Raw genomic sequence first — 21,966 nt, 5'->3', positions numbered from 1 at the left:
TAATTACCATGTTTGTCTATTATTAGATAGGATATGCTGATCCATGGACTGGAAACTTTTCCCAGGGAATTCTGTCTCCTAGCTGATTCGATTACTCAGTGTCTCACAAAGCAGAGGTTTTCTAGAAGCACTTGGGTGGATAAAAGAGGTGGGTAGCTCTTCTCTCCAAAATTCATGGGTCCATTAGAAAGAAAAAAAAGGGGGGGAGTATATGCTAGGTATTCAAGCAGTAATGTTCATCACAAATATTTTAACAATACAACCTATTGAATTGGTGTCTATGAAAGAGCAAACAATTTTCCAAAGGAGGCAACAACCCAATTCTTTCTTCTGCCACTCTACAGGTTCCAAATCACATATTTAAAAGCATACAATAGTGAACATTTTAGACTGTGTTCCTCAAGTGCAATTATTTATTCTTTATTTTAGGCCTTATTATGGGATTAATTTTACGATATGCCACTGCACCAACTGATATTGAGAGTGGAACTGTGTATGATTGTGGACAACTGGCCTTTAGTCCATCAACTTTGCTGATTAATATCACTGACCACATCTATGAATATAAATACAAGAGAGAAATAAGTGAGCACAACATTAGTCCTCACCAAGGCAATGCCATACTTGAAAAGGTAAGAATCTGATCTCTTTTTGGTGTCCAGTATAAATAATTTTATCATACATAATCCATCATATGTAACATATTCACACACATATATATGCTCTTTTCAACACCACACTATGAGGGTGATTTAATTGACTAAGGGGTTAACATCTTGATACACTCTTTTTAAAATTTTTTTTATTTATTCCAGGGAGGGAGGGAGGGAGATACAGAGAGACAGAGGGAGAGAAACATCGATGTGAGAGAGATACATCAATCGGTTGCCTCCTGCATAGGCCCTGACTGGGGATTGAACCCACAACCTAGGTATGTGCCCTGACCAGAATCGGACCCACAATCTTCCGGGGCACAGGTTGAAGTTCCAACCAGCTGAGCTACACTGGACAGGACTGATATACCCTTAATGTAAGCTCAGTTGTCTGTATTTTTTATATACTTTTCATATATTTTTTTTGCAAACCACAGTTACATTAGATAAAAAGATGTAACTCAGCTGACGCTGCCTTTCATGAAGCTTGACTCAAATTTTCCCATGTGTGTTTTTAGTATTAGTGCATATATTACCAGCTGACTACTCAGTTAAAATTTCCCTAAGTCAAAAGAATAATGGGGGAATGAAAAAATTTGCACTTGCAAACCTTGATCTAGGCTGACTGCCACTGGGCTGGTTGGAAGCACACTGACAAGAGAGTCATCTCAATGGAGCTTGACTCCATTAGTTTAGCCTTAGGTAGAACAAAACTGAGAAGTGACTCATCTTTTAAAAATGGTTTCATTATTGCAAATATGTGAACTTCCTCAGGCATTGGAAGGAAAACTTCCTTCCACTTTCAGGACTCTGGGTCAGAAAACAGGTGCAGTTGCCTTTTGGGGTGCCTTATGTGTATGGATCAGTCCTTTCAATAAGTGAATTTGTGTTTAACAATACAAGTCCCTAATAAGAACTAGAGTCTCATGTGACTTATTCCAGATCTTTTTGGGTCTGAGATGAGAACTTCCTTGATATTATGGAAGTGTATCTTATCATACATGGATTTCATTTTCTTTTAATGTATGCATTTTCCCCATTTTGTGAGATTTGGGGTAGAGGGGAGATACTTGGTCTCCCAAGGTTCCTCATTCAAGATGGATAATTTTTAGTGTTTTTTCCACATTATCTTTCCTTAACACATTTCTGGATTAACTTCCTTCTACCACTTGATGAGGGCTCAGGAAAGTCAAACAAAATATAATATTAGCCTAAATTAGCCTTAGTTAAGAAAGCAACTTGAAGCAACAAAAAGACAATGAAATAATGTATTTCTGGAATAAAAAGGAGCAGATCTAACAGCGTAGGGTTTTAATTAAAACACTAGTGGCTCGGTGCATGAAATTCATGCACATTAAAAGGGAATTAATTAGAGGAAATATTTTAATATTGCTATTTGCCCATTCTCTATAATAGAAGTGTCAGAGATAAAAGAAAATTAGTAAAATGTATATGAAAATCTCCTTCCTGTCAGAGACTGGGGAGTGCTATGGGTCCCAGAGTCAAGTCCCTGCCCACCTGCACGTACCTCGAAATCTCGCAAGACCCAAACCTGGCCAGCCCCAACCCTGTCAAGCCCTGTAGGGTGGGGGGCACAGCCTCAGGTTCCCCATCAAGCCCTGCTAGGTGGGGGGTGCAGCCTCAGGTCTCCTGTGAAGCCCCGCTAGGCAGGGGGCACAGCCTCAGGTCCTCCAGTCCTTGGTGCTGGGGTGGGGGGTGTGGCCTCAGGTCCCCTAGTCAGCTTTACCTTTGTTTTAGTGCCATGGCATAATTATCTTCCTCCCTGCTCTCTTACATACTTTCATCTGTATTTCTTACTTAGCAGCACTATTTCTTCAGGTTGACTCCCAAAGATGCTGACAATTATCTCTGTTACTACTGTAATTTTGTTCTCTAACAAGATTTCCAACAAACACCAGATCATAAATTTTGTTTCTGTTATTGATATATTGATTCCTTTATCAGCAGCAAACTCCAGTGTTTGCTTTTGAAAAACTAAGGCAAGAGATGAAGAAAATGTTGAAGTTGCTGGGGCCCTCTTGGTTTTTCAATGGAGAGAGTATGATTTTTGCACATAATTGAGACTATAATTGACCTTGAATGGTTCAAGTATTTTTTAGACTAACTTCTAAATTATGTGACTCATGTTAGTCACAATTCAAATTTGTTTCTCAAAGCAGCCAAGGTTGGTAATGGATGACTCTATACCCAGTATACCCTCCCCTCACTGCTGGGGAAGGGGGAGCCCACTGGTATGCTTTCCATGTTAGATGAATTTAAGTAGAAAGATCTTGTTTATAAATGGCCAGAGTATATCTTAGTGCACACTTATTGCTTCTGTGCCAATGTCTTGGAATGCTAGTCTTCGAAAACAAAAAACCAATAGTCTGTCTTCCTTATGGGATGTTTCCACTGCATGCAACTATTCATATCAGCCAATCAATTCATCTATATCAGATGCAAAAAGATTTTTAAAAAGGCTGTATTCATTGGCAGGCTTATAGGGAGGTAACATGGAGTGATAGAGAAACAATTTAGGACCAGACAGATTTGCCAAATGTTCTTAGTAAATTCCTTGGATTTTGTAATCTCTAACTTTTTTTTTTTGTAAAGTGGGAGATTAGAACTATTTTGTAGGGTGGTTTTCTTATTTAACTGAAATCTAATCTAATAAAAGAGAAACATGCAAATTGACAGCACCTTCACTATGCCCCAAGCCACGCCCACCAGCCAATCAGAGTGATTGTATGCAAATTAACCCAACCAAGATGGCGGCTGGCAACCACCGAACTGGAGCAAGCAGGAGGCTTGGTTGCCCCGGCGATGGAGGAAGCCAAGCTTCCTGCCTGCCCTGGCTGGCTGTGGCCTCCACTCAAGGCAACAAAGTTTCAATTATAGAAGATAAATAAATCTAAGATACCTGCTTCCAGCCAGCCTCCACTGGGAGCTTGGGTGGCTGGGGGCCGTGGACACCCTGCAAACAGCCATCAGCCCCTCACCCAGGATGGCCACACCCTCATGGGGTGAGGGTCCCTGCTGGGGGGCTTGGCCAGCCTGCAAACAGCCATCAGCCCCTCACCCAGACTGGCCAAGCACCCCAGGAGGGACCTCTACCTTGAAGGGGCTGTGACCAACCTGCAAACAGCCATCAGCCCCTCACCCAGGCTGGCCAGGCACCCAGTGGGGACCCCCACCCTGAAGGGGTTGTGGCCAGCCTGCAAACAGCCAACAGCCCCTCACCCAGGATGGCCACACCCTCATGGGGTGAGGGTCCCTGCTGGGGGGCTTGGCCAGCCTGAAAACAGCCATCAGCCCCTCACCCAGACTGGCCAAGCACCCCAGCAGGACTCCCCACCCTGAAGCAGGTGTGGCCAGCCTGCAAACAGCCATCAGCCCCTCACCCAGGCTGGCCAGGCACTCCAGTGGGGACCCCCACCTTGAAGGGGGTGTGGCCAGTCTGAAAATGGCCCTCAGTTCTTCACCCAGGCTGGACAGGCACCCCAGTGGGACCCCCACCCTGATCCGGGACACCCTTTAGGGCAAACCAGCTGGCCCCCACCCATGCACCAGGCCTCTATCCTATATAATAAAAGGGTAATAGTCAAATTGACCCTAACAGCAGGACAACTGGGAATGACTGGTTACTATGACACACACTGACCACCAGGGGGCAGACGCTCAATGCAGTAGCAGCCCCCTGGTGGTCAGTGTGCTCCCACAGCGGGAGCTCTGCTCAGCCACAAGCCAAGCTGATGGCTGCCAGTACAGCAGTGGTGGTGGGAGCCTCTTCCACCTCCTTAGCAGCTCTAAGGATGCCCGACTGCAGCTTAGGCCTGCTCTCCGCTGGCAAGTGGATATCCCCTGAGGGCTCCCATGCTGCCAGAGCAGCCGTGGGCAAACTATGGCCTCGGGCCAGATCCAGCCCGTTTGAAATGAATAAAACTAAAAAAAAAAAAGACCAATACCTTTTATGTAATGATGTTTACTTTGAATTTATATTAGTTCACACAAACCCTCCATCCATGCTTTTGTTCCGGCCCTCTGGTCCAGTTTAAGAACCCGTTGTGGCCCTCGAGTCAAAAAGTTTGCCCACCCCTGTGCCAGAGGGATGTCTGACTGCCAGCTTAGGCCCCATCCCCTGGGGAACAGGCCTAAGCCATCATGTGGTCATCCCCCGAGGGGTCCCAGACTGTGAGAGGGCACAGGCTGGGCTGAGGGACCCCCCCGAGTGCACAAATTTTTGTGCACTGGGCCTCTAGTGATGTATATAAAATGCCTGGCTCCCATGAGGCCTCATATTGCACCATTGTCTCTCTATACAACTCCTGTGGCCACTTCCAACACCACCTCCAACACTAATGCACCCTCACTGCTACTAGGTAATATTTGAATGCTTAAAAAAGCCAGGAATTAATAAAATGTGTGTGTTTTTTAACTTATTTAACATCTGTTGAGGAGATAAGACTAGTTTAAGTCTGTATATAATTTAGTTCTAAATTTTATCATAGGGACTATGAGGATTATAAAACTTTACAGATTAGTTGTCACAGATGCCTGAACATGTTAGGGAGGCTTCCTGCAGGAGGTGGCCCTTGAGAAGTTCTCTGAAAGTTTGAACAGGTGTTAGGAACAAAGTTCAGAAATGCACTGGGCAGGATGGGCAGGATAGGCAGGGTGAGGCTGTGGGGCATTGTTGTCTGGGTGAGGAGGCTTCAGACTCTGTGGGTCAGCAGAACCTTGCTCATATGGTAGACACAGTGTGAGAGAAGCAGCCAAGACCTGGAGGTTTTAGACCTGGCTGAGAATATGAGAATCACAGGACAGAGGTAAGAAAGGGAAAAAAGAATTGAGGATAAGGATGTGTGAAAATTCCCAGAGTTACATAGAGGTCATCTGATTTAGAGGTCTCATGATGTTGGACCCATCATTTCATAGGTGAGTAAAACAAGAACTTAAGAGCTAAATTGACTTGAGTCACTGATTCCCAAACATGTCTGCACTTAGGAGTCACTTGAGGCTTTAAAATCCCTGATGCTTATGCTTCCCCCTGGAGTTTGTGATTTCACTGCTTTGGCCTGGAACCTATTCTTCAGAATTTTTAGATCACCAGGTGATTATAATGGGCAGACAAGGTGGGGAAGCATTGTTTTAAGTTCTATGTTTATTCAAGTGAATATGGTGATGAGGGAAATGCCACTATTATGCTCCCTCCCCTCCCCTGCACTGCAATCTCCCCCTTCACACAAAAAGCAGTATGCCCAGGACCTCTGCTCATGGTGTTCTTTTGTCTAAAATGGTCCTGCTTTTCAGATGTCAGGCTCCTTTGTATCCCTAGAATCTTGGCTTTTTTTGTGAAATGTCATCTCTTCAGAGAGGGCTTGCCCCTGCAATTCTTTCACATGGTAACACCTCTCTCTCTCTCTCTCTCTCTCTCTCTCTCTCTCTCTCTCTCTTTTTCTCTCTCTCCCTCCCCTTTCTGTCCCTTTCCCCCTTTCCTTGTTTTGTTTATTTAGCACCATCTGAAATTATATATGTGTTTTCTCACTTATTAATGATCATTTTCTATTGTTTACTGTTCACTAGACTGTAAACTTTGCAAAGGCAGAGACCATGCATTTTCATTGACTAATGTATTTCCAAAGTCTATCACAGTGCCTGACACACAGTTGCTGCTGAATAAATGAGCAAATGAATGCATAAAAAAGTCTGAAAGCTTGGTAGAGCACATACAGCTAGAGTATTTGGAAGTTGTCATCTTGGAATGGGTAGAAGTGGAGTGTCCTAGATGCTTAATGCTTGAAGAAACTAAGGTGTTAACTAGACTTAGTTGTGAATATACAGAAAATGAATACATATCTACAGAAATCACAGGGTGGGTCTGGGTTCTACTACTGGTCAGAGGCAGATCCGGGATCCAAAGCACTTCACCCTGAGGCCTGAGTGGTTTGTGGAGCCCACACCACTGCACAGGTTCCCTTCCTGGTGGTCCTGTGGACAGAGAAGGGCCAGATGCCTTGGATGAGACTTAGGGAGAGTCACAGGTAGACAGGTAGATGGAGAGGAGGGGGTCAGAGTACAAGAAGAGGCCCAGCATAGCAGTCGCAGATGCCACTGTGTGGCCCCGCTGAGTCCCTTTTCTTGTGGTACAGGTTAAAGACAGGAAAAGTTACAGGATGGGAAAATGAGCTTTATTCTCAGAAGAATGTAGTTTAGAGGCTCAAATGAAATTCCTGATTTCAGGATTGGGGGAGGCTGGAATGAGTTTCTATGGTATGTAATTGCCTTTTGGGAGATTTATAAGAGCACGTGTATTTCTGGGGTGACTAGGCATGGATGCATTTGGAAACAGCAATGGACTTGATGGCTCCCTGAGTTCCTTCTAATAGGAAGGTATAAAATTGGAAAATATGATAGCTGTTGGTATTTATATAAGCAGCAGTATACTGTGCACTTATGCCACATGTAAAACATACAACAATTTCAGGAAATATATACTAGCTTGTTTTGTTCAAGAAAGTATTTTTCTATACATTATGAGCAGCTAGCTGATGACCTCAACACAACCTTCTGTGAGAATAAAACTAGATTGTGTTGTTTCTATTGATCCAGTCAATGTTTCCAACATCATTTGTCAGATTGTTCTGTGAATCAAGGCATTCAGTTTCAGCTGAATGGGACCTCTATCCTACTCACAGTGGCTTTGCAAACATTAATTTGTTATGTAACATTTAGGAATACCATAGTGTCTACTAAACTTTTCTGACTTTAATATCAATAAGAAGTTTAAAAACTTGCTTGTGAAGAGCAGGTGATAAAAGAACTTTCTCCATTATTAACTCATTCTTTCAACACAGATGAACTGAATGTGTTCCATCCGTTTCAACTCTCAAGGAATGGTCTCAAAGAGTTTATTAGTAAGTTGTAGGAAACAGGGCATAGGAATAAATGAATAAATGCAGCACAAGGCAAGCATCAAAGGAGTGGGGCCAAGTACCATAGGCACTCAAAAGGGACAATGCTAATTTCTATAAACCGTGAGCAGCTAGCTGATTATAAATGGGGTAGAGAATATTGTGAGAAAGAAAAACATTTTTAGTGGAAACACCCCTTGGAATGGCTCTCCCTCCACACAACACATACATCACCACCATCCGAATCAATCAACTATCCTTCTTTGAAATATTTCTTAAGCTTGGACAGTATCCAAGGGGCAGATGGAAAAGAAGCAAGGAAAGAAGATGCTGAAGAGTTGGGACTGGCTGGGCTAAAGAGGAAGGGAACCTGCTTGCTCTGCCACCCTGGCTTGTGGGTCACAGAGGGGCTGGGGCAGAAATGGGGAAGTTAGAAGTCAGGGAAGAGGCTGGTTTGTAGGGAAAAATCACAAGTAAGGTTTAAAACTGATGAATGAATGAATGTTTCTCATTAATTTATTTAACACTAGTGGCCTGGTGCACTAAATTTGTGGGGGGTGGGTGTTCCTCAGCCTGGCCTGCACCCTCTCCAATCTGGGACCCCTCAGGGGATGTCTGACTGCTGGTTTAGGCCCGATCCCAGGGATGAGGCCTAAACCAGCAGTCAGATATCCCTCTCACAATCCGGGACTGCTGGCTCCTCCTAACCGCTCACCTGCCTGCCTGCCTGATTGCCCCTAACCGCTTCTGCCTGCCAGCCCACAACTGCCCTCCCTTGCTGGTCCGATCACCCCAACTGCCCTCCCCTGTCGGCCTGATCACACACAACTGCCCTCCCCTGCCGTGACCTGCCTCCTCTGCGCAAGGTAGTGGAGAGGCTGGGACCAGCCTCCTCTGTGCCACACGGAACCACAGGACTTCAGGCCTCACTGCATGGAGTGGCCGCCGGGCCCTGCCTCTGCTGTGCGCATGGCCATCTAGTGGCGGCCATCTGGTGGCGGCCATCTTGTAGCGACATGGCATGCGAGGGCCACCTAGGCTTTTATTAGCATAGATACTATGTTTTTGCGATATTGAGTTGGAAGGGTCAGCAGATCATTAGGCTAGAAAGGTCTTGCAGAACCAGTAAATTTTCAAAAAGTTGTCAGCACAGTTAAATTTATACTTTCTGTCATTCATAAATCCATTGACCGTAATGTGAAAAGTCAAAGGAAATTACCCAGTGAAAATTTTGCCAAGCCCTCACTTCCTGTGTGACAAGTGACACCATCATTTAGTGAGGGAAGTTATTTTGAAGTTAACACTGCTGAGTCATCTATCCTCTCTATTGTTTCCATGAAGAGAATGCCAGACTGCAAATAGGTCACTCTGATGCTGTTATCAGCTGTGTTGATAATACTGTATAGTTTAGCGATATTTTAAGGAAGCCCTTAGAGCAACAGTAACCATATGACTTAAAAATAATTTTGTATTTGCAGCATTAAGACATCAATGTCTTATTTTTTTCTACTGTGCAACTTTTTTAATGGTAATTTAGACTTTTTGTGGTCCAGAGTCTTAATTCTTACATATTTATTTGTAAACTTTTTTTTTCCTAGTCTTTCTCTCTCCTTAAATATTCTGATTGCAGAGGCCAGAGGGTGAAGTTCTTTCGGTAACAAAAACAGTTTGACCAGCCAGAGTCTGGACCACAAGATAAACGTGTGCAGTTAATGTAGGGGGAAGATAAAGAAAAGACAGGAAATAAATTTCCTCTAAAACTGTTCTAGGCATACTGAGAGAAGCAACCATCACAATGAACAGCAAGTGGGGTTTGGAGAAATATTTGTATGATACTATCAGCTATTCTGGTCTGCAGAGAGTAGGGATCCAGGCCTTGTGCTTCTATACTGAGATGGCCCTGGGAAGCTCAAGCCTGGCAGTGAGTGGATGAGGCTGTCTAGATAGACTTAGTTACTCTCATCCTAACACTAGTTAAGAGATCTGTTGTTAATAAAGAAACTTAACTGTTTTTTATTTGTTGTAGCTGTTTTCTTCCACCTTTGTTCAACTTTGCAAAAAGTGGCCTGAGAAATGATTTCAGAAATGTCTCAAGACTCTAAGTATTCCCCCACCTTTTTATTGGCATAAAGCTATTTTTACTTTACTTTTTTCCAGTTGTGTTGAGATATAATTGACATATAAGATTGTATTAGTTTAAGGTGTATGTAAATAGTGTGAAATGATGACACAATAAGTCTAGTTAACACCCATCACCTCACATAGTTATAATTTTTTTCTTGTGATGAGAATTTTTAAGACTTACTCTCTTTGAGACTTTCAAATATGTAAGAGTGTTGTTAACTGTAGTCACCATGCTGTACATTAGCTCACCTGGAGTTATTTATCATATAACTGGAAGTTTGTACCTTTTAAATCCATTTATCCACTTCTGAGCCCCTCTCTTCTCACCTCTGGCAACTACTAGTCTCTTCTCTGTTTCCTTGAATTTTTTTTTTTAGATTCATCATAAACAAGATCATACTCTATTTGTCTTTATCTTAATCCACTTAGCATAATGTCCCCAAGGTCTATCCATGCTGTTGCAAATGGCAGAATGTCTTTTTTTTTTTTTTATGGCTGCATAACTTTCCATTGTGTATCTTTGGATTTCTTTCTTTCTTTTTGTTTTTCTTTTTTAGTTTAGAAATTTATTTTAAAAGACACTTGGTATGATTTTATTTTCTTTTTTAAAAAAATTCTTTATAAAGTATTACATGTCTCCCTTTTTCCCCATTGACCACTCCCCAGCTGCCCCCAACCCCAGCACATGCCCAACCCGCCCCCCTCCCCCGCCCATCTGTGTCCATTGGTTATGCTCATATGCATGCATACAAGTCCTTTGGTTGATCTCTTAGCCCCTCAACCCCCGCCTTCCCTCATAGATTGGAAAGTCTGTTCAATGCTTCTATGACTCTGGTTCTATTTTTGTTCATCAGTTTATGTTGTTCATTATATTCCACAGATGAGTGAGATCATGTGATATTTATCTTTCCCCAACTGGCTTATTTCACTTAGCATAATGCTCTCCAGTTCCATCTATGCTGCTGCAAATGGTAAGAATTCCTTCTTTTTTACAGCAGCGTAGTATTCCATTTTGTAGATATACCACAGTTTTCTAATTAACTCATCTGCTGATGGGCATGTAGGCTGTTTCCAAATCTTAGCTATTGTAAATTGTGCTGTTATGAACATAGGGGTGAATATATCCTTTCTGATTGGTGTTTCTGATTTCTGGGGATATAGTCCTAGAAGTGGGATTACTGGATCAAAAGGGAATTCCATTTTTATTTTTTTGAAGAAACGCCATACTGTTTTCCACAGTGGCTGCACCAGTCTGCATTCCCACCAGCACTGCAAGAGAGTTTCTTTTTCTCCACATCCTAGCCAGCATTTGTCGTTTGTTAATGTGTTGATGATAGCCATTCTGACAGGTGTGAGATGGTACCCCATTGTTGTTTTGATTTGCATCTCTCCGATGATTAGTGACTTTGAGCATGTTTTCATATGTCTCTTGGCCTTCTATAAGTCCTCTTATGAAAAGTGTCTGTTTAGGTCCTTTGTCCATTTTTTGATTGGATTGTTTATCTTCCTTTTTTTAATAGTTCGTTATAAATTTTGGTGATTAAATCCTTATCAGAGATAACATTAGCAAATATGTTCTCCCATGCAGTGTGCTTTTTTGTTTTTTTTTTTGTTGATGGTTCCTTTTGCTGTGCAGAAGCTTTTTATTTTGATGTAGTCCCATTTGTTTATTTTCTCCTTAGAATCCACTGATCTACAAGCTGTATTGGTAAAGATATTGCTACAACAAATGTCTGCTATTTTGCTGCCTATAGCTTCTTCTAAGATTTTTATGGTTTTGCGTCTTACATTTAAGTCTTCTATCTATTTTGAGTTTATTTTTGTGTAAATTGGTGGTCTAGTTTCATTTTTTTGAATGTATCTGGCCAATTTTCCCAACACCATTTATTGAAGAGACTGTTTTGACTCTATTGTATGCTCTTGCCGCCTTTCTCAAATATTAAATGAGCATAATGGCTTGGGTCGATTGCTCTATTTGCTGTTCTGTTCCATTGGTCTATATGTCTCTTCTTGTGCCAGTTACAAGGCATTTTTGAGAAGAGTGGCTTTGTAGTATAGCTTGATATCTGGTATTGTGATCCTTCCAAATTTGTTCTTCTTTCTCAAGATTACTACAGCTATATGGGGTCTTTTTTTATTCCACATGAATTCTTGTAGAGTTTTGCTCTAGGTCTTTGAAGTATGCTATTGGTATTTTAATGGGAATTGCACTGAATCTATAGATTGCTTTGGGTCGTATGGACATTTTAATGATGTTGATTCTACCAATCCATGAACACGGTATGTTCTTCCATTTGTTTATGTCTTCCTCTATCTCATTTTTCAGTGTCCTGTAATTTTCTGAGTACAGTTCCTTTACCTTGTACGTTAAATTTATTCCTAGGTATCTTAATTTTTTGTTGCAATGGTAAATGGAATTTTTTTTTTCATTTCTTTCTGTGAGTTCATTATTGGTGTAAAAAAGCCATAGATTTCTGGGTATTAATTTTGTATCCTGCTACATTGCCAAATTCATTAATTCTCATAGTTTTTTGATGTAGTCTTTAGAGTTTTCTATGTACAATATCATGTCATCTGCAAATAATGATAATTTTACTTCTTCTTTTCCAGTTTGGATGCCTTTTATTTTTTCTTGTCTGATCGCTATGGCTAGCACTTCCAATACTATGTAGAACAGGAGTGGTGAAAGTGGCCATCCCTGTCTTGTTCCTGTTCCTAGGGGAAATGGTTTTCATTTTTGCCTATTGAGTATGATGTGGGCTATAGGTTTGTCATATAAGACTTTTATTATGTTGAGCTATGATCCCTCTATTCACACTTTACTGAGAGTTTTTATCAGGAAAGGGTGTTGGATTTTGTCAAATGCCTTTTCTACATCAATTGATATGATTATATGTTTTTGTCTCTCAGTTTGTTTATGTGATGTATCACATTTATTGATTTGTGGATATTGTACCAGGCTTGCATCCCTGAAATAAATCCCACTTGGTCATGGTGTATGATCTTTCTAATGTAATGCTGGATTTGATTTGCTAGAATTTTGTTGAGGATTTTAGCATCTATGTTCATCAGGGATATTGGCCTGTAATTCTCTTTATTTTTAGTGTCCTTATCTTGTTTTGGGATTAGGATAACGCTGGCTTCATAGAAAGGGCTTGGAAGTGTACCTTCCTCTTGAATTTTTTGGAATAGTCTGAGAAGGATAGGTTTTAGTTCTTTGAATGTTTGGTAAAATTCCCCTGTGAAGCCATCTGGACCAGGGTTTTTCTTTGCTGAAAGGTTTTTTTTTTAAATTATTATTACTGTTTCAATTTTATCAGTAGTTATCAGCCCATTCAGGCTTTTTATTCTTCCTGTTTGAGTTTCAGGAGCTTTTATTTTTCTAGGAATATGTCCATTTTGTCAAGGTTGTCCAGTTTGTTGGAGTAGAGTTGTTTGTAGTATTTTTTTTACAATCCTTTGTATGTCTGTGGGATCGGTTGTTACTTTACCTCTTTCATTTCTGATTTTGTTTATTTGGGTCCTCTCTCTTGATGAGCCTGGCTAGAGGTTCATAAATCTTCTTTATTCTTTCAAAGAACCAGCTCTTGGTTTCATTGATTTTTTTTGTCTCTATGTCACGTATTTCCACTGTGATCATTATTATTTTCTTCCTTATGCTTACTCTGGGCTTTTCTTATTGCTCTCTTTCTAATTTTTTAAGTTGCAGGGTTAGATAATTTATTACCATTTTTTCTTTTTCTTTCTTTCTTTCTTTTCCTTTTTTTTTTTTTTTTTTTTGAGGTAGGCCTGTAGAGCTATTAACTTCCCTTTCAGGACCGTTTTCATTGTGCCCCATAGATTTTGGATTGATGTGTTTTAATTGTCATTTGTTTTCAGGATGTTTTTAATTTCTTCTTTGATCTCTTTGGTAACCCAATCATTGTTTAATAGCTGGTTATTCAGCTTCCAAGTGTTTGAATTTTTTTATTGCTTTATTGTGGTTGATTTCTAATATTATGCCATTGTGGTCTGAGAAGATGCCTGATATGATTTCAGTCTTCTTGAGTTCAGAAAGACTTTGCCTGTGTTCCAATACGTGGTCTATCTTTGAAAATGTCCCATGTGCACTTGAGAAGAATGTATATTCCATAGCTTTGGGGTGAAATATTCTGAAGATGTCAATTAGTTCCATCTGATCCAGTGAGTTATTTTGGATTGCTGTTTCTTTGCTGATTTTTTTTTTTTTTGTCCAGAGGATTTATCAATTGATGTCAGTTGGGTATTAAAGTACCCTACTAAGATTGTATTGTTGTCGATCTCTCCCTTGATTTCTTCCAGAAGTTTTTTTTTATGTATTTGGGTGCTCCTGCATTGGGTGCATATATGTTTATCAGGGTTATATCCTCTTGTTGTATTGATCCCTTTAGTATTATGAAGTGGCCTTCCTTATTTCTTGTTATGGCCTTCACTTTGAGGTCTGTTTTGTCAGATATAAGTATTTCTGTTCATCTTGTTCTGGACTCTCTGGTCTTGTTACTTTCTTCTTCCCCAAGTCAGGGAAGTTTTCTGACATTATTTCTTAAGAAATAATTAGGTTTTCTAACCCTTGCTCTTCTTGTCATTCTGGCACCCCTATTATATGTATGTTGCTTTGTTTAATGTTGTCCCAAAGCTCCCTTAAGTTCTCCTCCTGCTTTCTAATTTTTTCTCCAATTGCAGTTCAGATTGGATTCAATAATTCACTAATTCTAATTAGTCCTGTCTTCTAATTCACTAATTCGGTCCACCACTTCTTCTAGTCTACTGTTGAAACCTTCCATAGTGTTTTTTATTGTAGCTATATCACTCTTTATTTCCTCTTTATTCTTACATAAATTGTTGATTTTTCTCAGCCGTCTGGTTTATGAACTGTATGACTCCTATTCTGAATTCTTTTTCTGACAAATTGCATACCTCCATTTCATTTAGTTCCTTTCCTGAGATTCCTTCTTTTGTTTCTTTTGGTGGTTGTTACTTTGTCTCCCCATTTTTGCTTTCACTGAAGGACCTAGGAGTTGAGTCTCACTGGGCCTGTGACTGCAGCAGTGGGCTTGGCAGCAGGTCGCATAATCACCAGGCCTGGGGTCAATGTGTCGGGCTTGGTGGTGATTTGCACAGTGGCGGCACCCGGTGTTGCTGTGTGAGGCACCTGGTGTTGCTGCAGAGGGTTTGGCAGTGGCTAGCATGGTTGTGGTATCCAGGGTTTCTTTGTAAGGCTTGGCTGTTTGCACATGTTCATGGAGCCTGGGGTTGCTGCATGAAGCTTATCTTTACATCATGGACACGGGGCCTAAGATTGCTGCATAAGGCTTGGCTGTTCAGGCGTGGTCATGGCACCCAGGACTAAATCATCTGGGCGATGGGAGGGGAGCACACTCGGGAACTCACAGGAGGCCATGGCCAGGGAGGCTGGAGTCTCGGTGTTCATGGGCCCACAGCTGAGGCAGAAGGTCCTTGGCTGGAGTGGCTGTAGGGTCCCTGGGTGGTGTCCAAGGGCACCCTGGGTGAAGGTGAGACTAGTATCACAGTCACAGCAGCTCTCCCCTTCAAGATGGCATGGCCTCTGCAGCAGAGGCGGCCGCCCCTGGAGAGATTGTAGTGGTAGCAGAGGCTTCCCAGCTAGGGGAGCCTGGTCCACCAGTCCCCAAAAATCCTGCAGAATCTAACTGTCCTTCATTCACACACATACACACACACACACACACACACACACACATCCCACATGTCCACCCACTCCCCTTTCACTCCCTCACTCTCTCACACTCTCTCCCTCACGCCATCCTGCTGGCTGCCATCTTCCTTCCTCATCTTTGGATTTCTTTATCTCTTTCTTTATCCATTGATGGATACTTAGATTATTTTAATAATTTGGCTATTGTAACTAATACTTTAATGAATGTGGAAGTGCAGATACTTCTTCAAAATCATAATTTCAATTTTGGGGGCATAAATATTTAGAAGTGGAATTGTTGAATCATGTGGCAATTATGTTGTTTTCTGTAGTGGCTGTGCCAGTTCACATTCCCACCAGCAATGCACAAGGGTTCCCTTTTCTCCACATCCTCACGAACACTTGTTATCGCCTCTTTTCAATGATAATTCTGACAGGTGTGAAGTGCTATCTCATCGTAGGTTTGATTTGCATTTCCCAAGTGATTAATTCTATTTGGTTTTAATTTAGGCATTGAACAAAATAGATTTTTTTTTCATTCATCTAGTCATTCAACAAATATTTTATTGGGCATGCATCATATGTCATCACTGTTATCGGGGCTATCAACAAAGCAGTGGACAAAATAATGCCAATGCTATCATGGAGCTTGGCTTCTAGGGAGAGACAGACAGGGGCAGGTTAGCATAGGCACTTCAATCTACCATCTGGCAGACAGATGTTAACAAAATGACAAAAGTTGGCAAAATGAGAGGCTGGATAGGGAAGTGTATTTGTCCTGCAGGGAAGGTCTCTCTGAGGACACACAGCTGAAGCTGAGATCTGAGTGAAGTTGGGAGTGAGACACACAGAGAGCTGGAGAGAACTTCAAAGCAGGGAAAAACTAAATAACATTAGAGACTTTTGCTTTCTATAAGTCTTTTTTTTCCTTGCCAACTCTTTGCTATATTGTTCATCAATATTCAAGATGATTTTTTGAATAAAAAAAGTTCTGGAGAAGATAGCGGCATAGGTAAACACCGGAAATTGCTGCCTCACATAACCACTTCAAAAATACAACTAAAAGACAAAACGGACATCATCCAGAACCACAGGAAGGCTGGCTGAGTGGAAATTCTACAACTAGAAGGAAATAGAAAAGCACACTGAGACCCGGAGGAGGAGTGGAAGTAAAGTGCAGAGGTACGGAGGCGCATGCGGAAAGGGCTGGCAACTGAGGACGTGGTTGTCTTTTTCAATCGGGAGGGAGTCTCAAGCTCCCAACTGTTCTGAACTCCAGTTATGGGTGAGTCTCTGGGGACGCAGACTCATACGGGGAGAAACTGGACTGTCTGGCAGCAGGCAGAACTCGAGGGCAGCTCTCTCTCAGAGTGCTTTCAGTGATTACCACGGGACACTGAGACCCAGGGCTTCTCCCGGCAGGGCTGAGGATCAGCCATAGCTTTTTGCTCCTCCCTGTTGATTCCCTGAGACCCTGCCCCACCCGAGCTGTGCACAGAGGCTTTTGCATATGAAAGGACCTGGCCCGTTGCAATCTAAAATTACCTAACAAACTGCAGCTGGGTCAGAGAGACCCAGAACATCCAAAAGAAGGCACAAGGCCCCACAACAGCTTGCATTGCTTTAGAGCTGGGCCTCATCTGGACACCTCCAAAGCCCAAACAAAGAAGAGGAAACTGCAGATCTCTCCATAGCTCCTGCTGGGTAACCTCAGGCAGAGGCTAAATTAGCACCTCCTTAGAGATCCAAGAGCCAGTGTACCCAGTGGTCAGAGTGGGACTATCCAGATTACAACTCCTCAGATCCATAAGGGAGACTCAGGGGAAGACTCAGTGAGCACCAAAGCCCCACTGAAGCAAGTCTTTCCCTATAAGGGTGTCTCCAGCACAAAAGTTCTCCCACTGTAGACACAGCTGATTCTCACAGCCAATTGGCCTGGAGGTCAATTCCTCCCAGTGATACCTATGACAATCAAGGCTTAACTACAACAAGACTGTGCACAAAGCCCACAAAGGGGTGCACCAAGAGTGTCCATCTCAGGTAATTGGGGAGGCTGAGCCACTGGGCCCTATAGGACACCTAGCACACAAAGCCACTCTATCAACACAGGGAAGCATAAAAAATGCGGAGACAAAGAAACAGGTCACAAATGACAGAAATGGAGGAAAGCAAACGACTGGATATAGAGTTCAAAACCACACTTTTAAGGTTTTTCAAGAACTTTCTAGAAACCACTGATAAATTTAGTGAGATCCTCAATAAATTTAGTGAGACCCTCGAGGATATGAAAAAGGACCAAGTAGAAATTAAGCATACACTGACTGAAATAAAGAATATTATACAGAGATCCAACAGCAGAATAGAGGATTGCAAGCATCAAGTCAAAGATTTGAAATACGAAGAAGCAAAAAACACCCAACCAGACAAGCAAAAAGAAAAAAGAATACAAAAATAAGAAAATAGTGTAAGGAGCCTCTGGGACAGCTTCAAGCGTACCAACATCCAAATTATGGGGGTGCCAGAAGGAGACAAAGAGAGCAAGATATTGAAAATCTATTTGAAGAAATAATGACAGAAAACTTTCCCTACCTGGTGAAAGAAATAGACTTACAAGTCCAGGAAGCACAGAGAACCCCAAACAAAAGAAATCCAAAGAGGACCACACCAAGACACATCATAATTAAAATGCCAAGAGCAAAAGACAAAGAGAGAATCTTAAAAGCAGCAAGAGAAAAGCAGCTAGTTACTTACAAGGGAGTACCCATACGACTGTCAGCTGATCTCTCAACAGAAACTATGCAGGCCAGAAGGGAGTGGCAAGAAATATTCAAAGTGATGAATGCCAAGACCCTACAATCAAGATTATTTTATCCAGCAAAGCTATCATTCAGAATTGAAGGTCAGATAAAGAGCTTCACAGATAAGAAAAAGTTAAAGGAGTTCATCACCACCAAACCAGTATTATATGAAATGCTGAAAGGTATTCTTTTGAAGAGGAAGAAGTGGACTGACAATTTTCGGGGGGCAGGGGAGGAAGGGGTGTGGATGGTGTGGGAAGAGACTGGAAAAAAGTTGTACACCTATGGATGAGGACAGTGGGGGGGGGGGGGTAAGGGCAGAGGGTGGGGTTGGAACTGGGTGGAGGGGAGCTATGGGAGGAAAAAAGAGGAACAAATGTAATAATCTGAACAATAAAGATTTAATTAAAAAAATAAAAAAATAAAGAGGATATAGAAGAGGAAGTATCAGAGTGGTTCCATGTAAGAAAGACCTGACCAGTCAGTGTTGGCTTTGAAAATGGCAGGGGGCTGTGAGCCAAGGAATGCGGGCAGCTTCTAGAAGCTGGAAAGAGTAAGAAATGGATTCTTTCTTGAAGTCTCCAGAAGGGAATTTCAGACCTGCTTATGTCTTGATTTCTGCCCAGTGAGATCCATTTTGAGCTTCTGCCCTCCAGGACTGTAAGATAATAAATATGCATTGTTTTAAGCCAAAAAAAAAAAAAGAAAAGAAAAGAAACAGTCATGAGACACTACTATTCCCTTTTCAGGCCCTTCTAGAACAGTTAATTACAGAGCATTCTTAGATTTATGGCAAGCCATTGTTAAATAACCTATGTTTTATGATTTTTTTAATTCTGTGTAATTGGGATTTTTCTCAATGTTATGCCTTTAAAAGGAAATAGAATTAATTGGCTAACATGAGATTTGAATTGGTATCTATAACCTCTGATTTAAGTTAATGCATTGGTGATTGTAGGGGCAGGGGAAATGGGGAAGGTGGAAAAGGGTATGGAGGGATAAATGATAATGGGAAAAAATAAAATAAAGAAGAAAAAACAAAATAAACTTAAGAGAAGAATTTAAATAACTTAAAAAAATAAAGTTAATGTGTTCTTCAAAAAAAAAAAAGTTCTGGAAAAATTATATTTGTTGCAGGAGAGAAGAGTGTAATGGGGAGTAAAAACGGAGAAAATTTCAAAATGGCAGGAGCACCATGCTCCAACGGCCAGCAGACCCGTGTGGTGTCTTGGCCAATTTTGCAGGCTTGCCTTAAGAATGTGCAGCCCAGGCACCAGTAGCTGTTCTTCATTGGAACTATAACTCGAACTCACCAAACTGCAGGATTGAGAATTACCCTAGCCAGCATTCCTTCACCAGTTGTGCTTGGGCAAGTTTGGGTTAAACCCCTGCCACCTAGAACCCGGCTTGGCTTTCTGAGACAAGACTGTGGACCCAGCCCTCGGAAACTTCGGACTGCTGGACAGAGGTCTTCTTTCTTCTTCACACACTATCACTCAGGACTGTGTCCTAAGGAAACTGACCACTGGAACATTCATTTGGGACAGAGATTGAATCCAAACAGCAGTTCAATTTTATTTCTTAACAAAAAGTCTAGCTACTCAAAATGCTGTGGGGGCTGCTGGTGACTCTGCTCCTGGAGTGCCAGGTGATCTGAACACAAGTGGCACTAATGTCTCTCACACTCTCTGTTGGCAGAGGAAGAGCAGTGGAAAATGTACACATCGGTTGAACACTGGGTTTGGTGCTCTTTCTAACACAGTAAAATTTGGTACAGGGATAGTGGCTATGGTGGTAGATTGAAGGGAATGGCTTCTCAGATTACTGGTGTCAAGCTCTAAAAAACATCCCAGACAGCCACAGGGAGAAGCAGCTGGGTTCCCACCCATTTACCAGTCACTCCTGCCCCCTGAATATCAACTGGTCTTGGATCATCTTAGGTCATAAGAACATGATGAGGATTCTTAAGCCTGTGTGCCTTGGCCATGCATGGAAATCCAGGATGTCATCCACTTGTTTGGTTCCAGGAGGGACTTAGAGGGGTGTTACAGGCACCTTCTCTAGGAAGGATGGTAGCTGGCACAGCAGGGCACACCTAGACTCCAGCTTCAGGGTGCTGAGTAGCTGCCACTCCTTCTGTGTTAAAGGACAGGTTTTCATGGCTGTTTTATGGGGAGTTGGTATCCCGGGCTCTGAAGTGGTTCTCTCCACTTTCCTATCCACTCAGTCCAAGATCATGTGGAACTATGTTCCAGTTTTAAAACATATGATTCATACCTTGTTATTTGATATTATCTTCTGTATTTATTATATGTTAACCCTCAACAAAGCATTCTTCCTAAGTCATATTTTCGAGAAACAAACAAACAAAAACCAACAGCACAAAACAGTAATATTTTATTTTGTTGTTGCTAATCCTCACCTGAGGATATTTTTTTCATGATTTTTAGAGAGAGTGGAAGGAATGGGAGGGGGAGAGAGGCAGAGAACATCAATGTGAGAGAGACACATCGATTGGTTGCCTCCCACATGCACCCCAACCAGGGCTGGGGATTGAACCTACAAGCCAGTTATGTCTCCTAAACCAGGAATGGAACACGTGACACTTTGCAGTGAGGGCCGATGATCTAACCACTGAGAACACTGGCCAGGCCACCAAAATATTACTCTTAAATATCAACACATGGACATATAAGTTGGGAAATGGCATATGTGGTGGTTAGAGCTCCCTTCTGCAGTCAGAATATTGGGGTACAAACCCAGGTCTACCTTTAGTCTGTGAGATGATCATTAGCATGGGACTTAACCCTTGGTGCTTTAGCTTTTCAAATGAAGCAATACTAGTATTAACCTCAAAAGGACTAAATGAAATAATTCATATAAAGAGTTAATATGTCAGGAATGTAATAAGTTCTCAGTAAATATTAATTATTCTTACTAACCACCAGATAACTGCTACATGCTTTAAGGCACAGATTTCTAAACTTTTGATTCTACACCCCATCAATGAACCACTCTTGAGTGTATCTATGCCTACCTATTTACAAATAAAATGCAAGTACTGCTGTGTGACTGCATTATGTACATAATAAAGCAGGATCAAACCAGAATTTTTATTTTTTTTTAGATTTTTTTATTGCTTAAAGTATTACAAAGGGTATTACATAAGTGGCCTTTATTCCCCCAGCCCTTGACAATCCCCTGGCCTCCCCTACCCCCCAGTGTCTTATGTCCATTGCTTATGCTTATATGCATGCATACAAGTCCTTAGGTTGATCTCTTACCCTCCTCCCTCCTGCCCCCAAACCCTCCCCGGCCTTCCCGCTGCAGTTTGACAATCTGTTTGAGGCAGCTCTGCCTCTGTATCTATTATTGTTCAAAAGTTTATAATGGTCACTATTATCCATGAATGTGTGAGATCATGTGGTATTTTTCCTTCATTGACTGGCTTATTTCACTTAGCATAATGTTCTCCAGTTCCATCCATGCCATTGCAAATGGTAAGAGTTCCTTCTTTTTTACAGCAGCATAGTATTCCATTGTGTAGATGTACCACAGTTTTCTAATCGATTCATCTACTGATGGGCACTTAGGCTGTTTCCAGATCTTAGCTATGGTGAATTGTGCTGCTATGAACATATGGGTGCATATATCCTTTCTGATAGGTGTTTCTGGTTTCTTGGGATATAATCCTAGAAGTGGGATCACAGGGTCAAATGGGAGTTCCATTTTTTGTTTTTTGAGGAAACTCCATACTGTCTTCCATAGTGGCTGCACCAGTCTGCATT

The 21,966-nt window shown here is 41.7% G+C and overlaps 1 protein-coding gene across 1 annotated transcript in view; it reads left to right on the top strand.

Moving 5' to 3' along the window:
• SLC9A9 (solute carrier family 9 member A9) overlaps positions 1–21,966 on the top strand; it is a 766,430-nt gene that overhangs the window by 17,051 nt on the left and 727,413 nt on the right. The window contains 1 exon segment of the mRNA XM_070403739.1: positions 430–632. Within this exon segment, the coding sequence (XP_070259840.1) occupies positions 430–632 (203 nt within the window).

Source organism: Myotis yumanensis, unplaced genomic scaffold (genome assembly GCF_028538775.1).
Source record: "Myotis yumanensis isolate MYYU_CA2020_CCGP unplaced genomic scaffold, mMyoYum1.0.hap1 SCAF_2, whole genome shotgun sequence".
In the NCBI taxonomy this organism is placed as follows: Eukaryota; Metazoa; Chordata; class Mammalia; order Chiroptera; family Vespertilionidae; genus Myotis; species Myotis yumanensis.
This window is presented reverse-complemented; position numbering and strand designations above follow the sequence as displayed.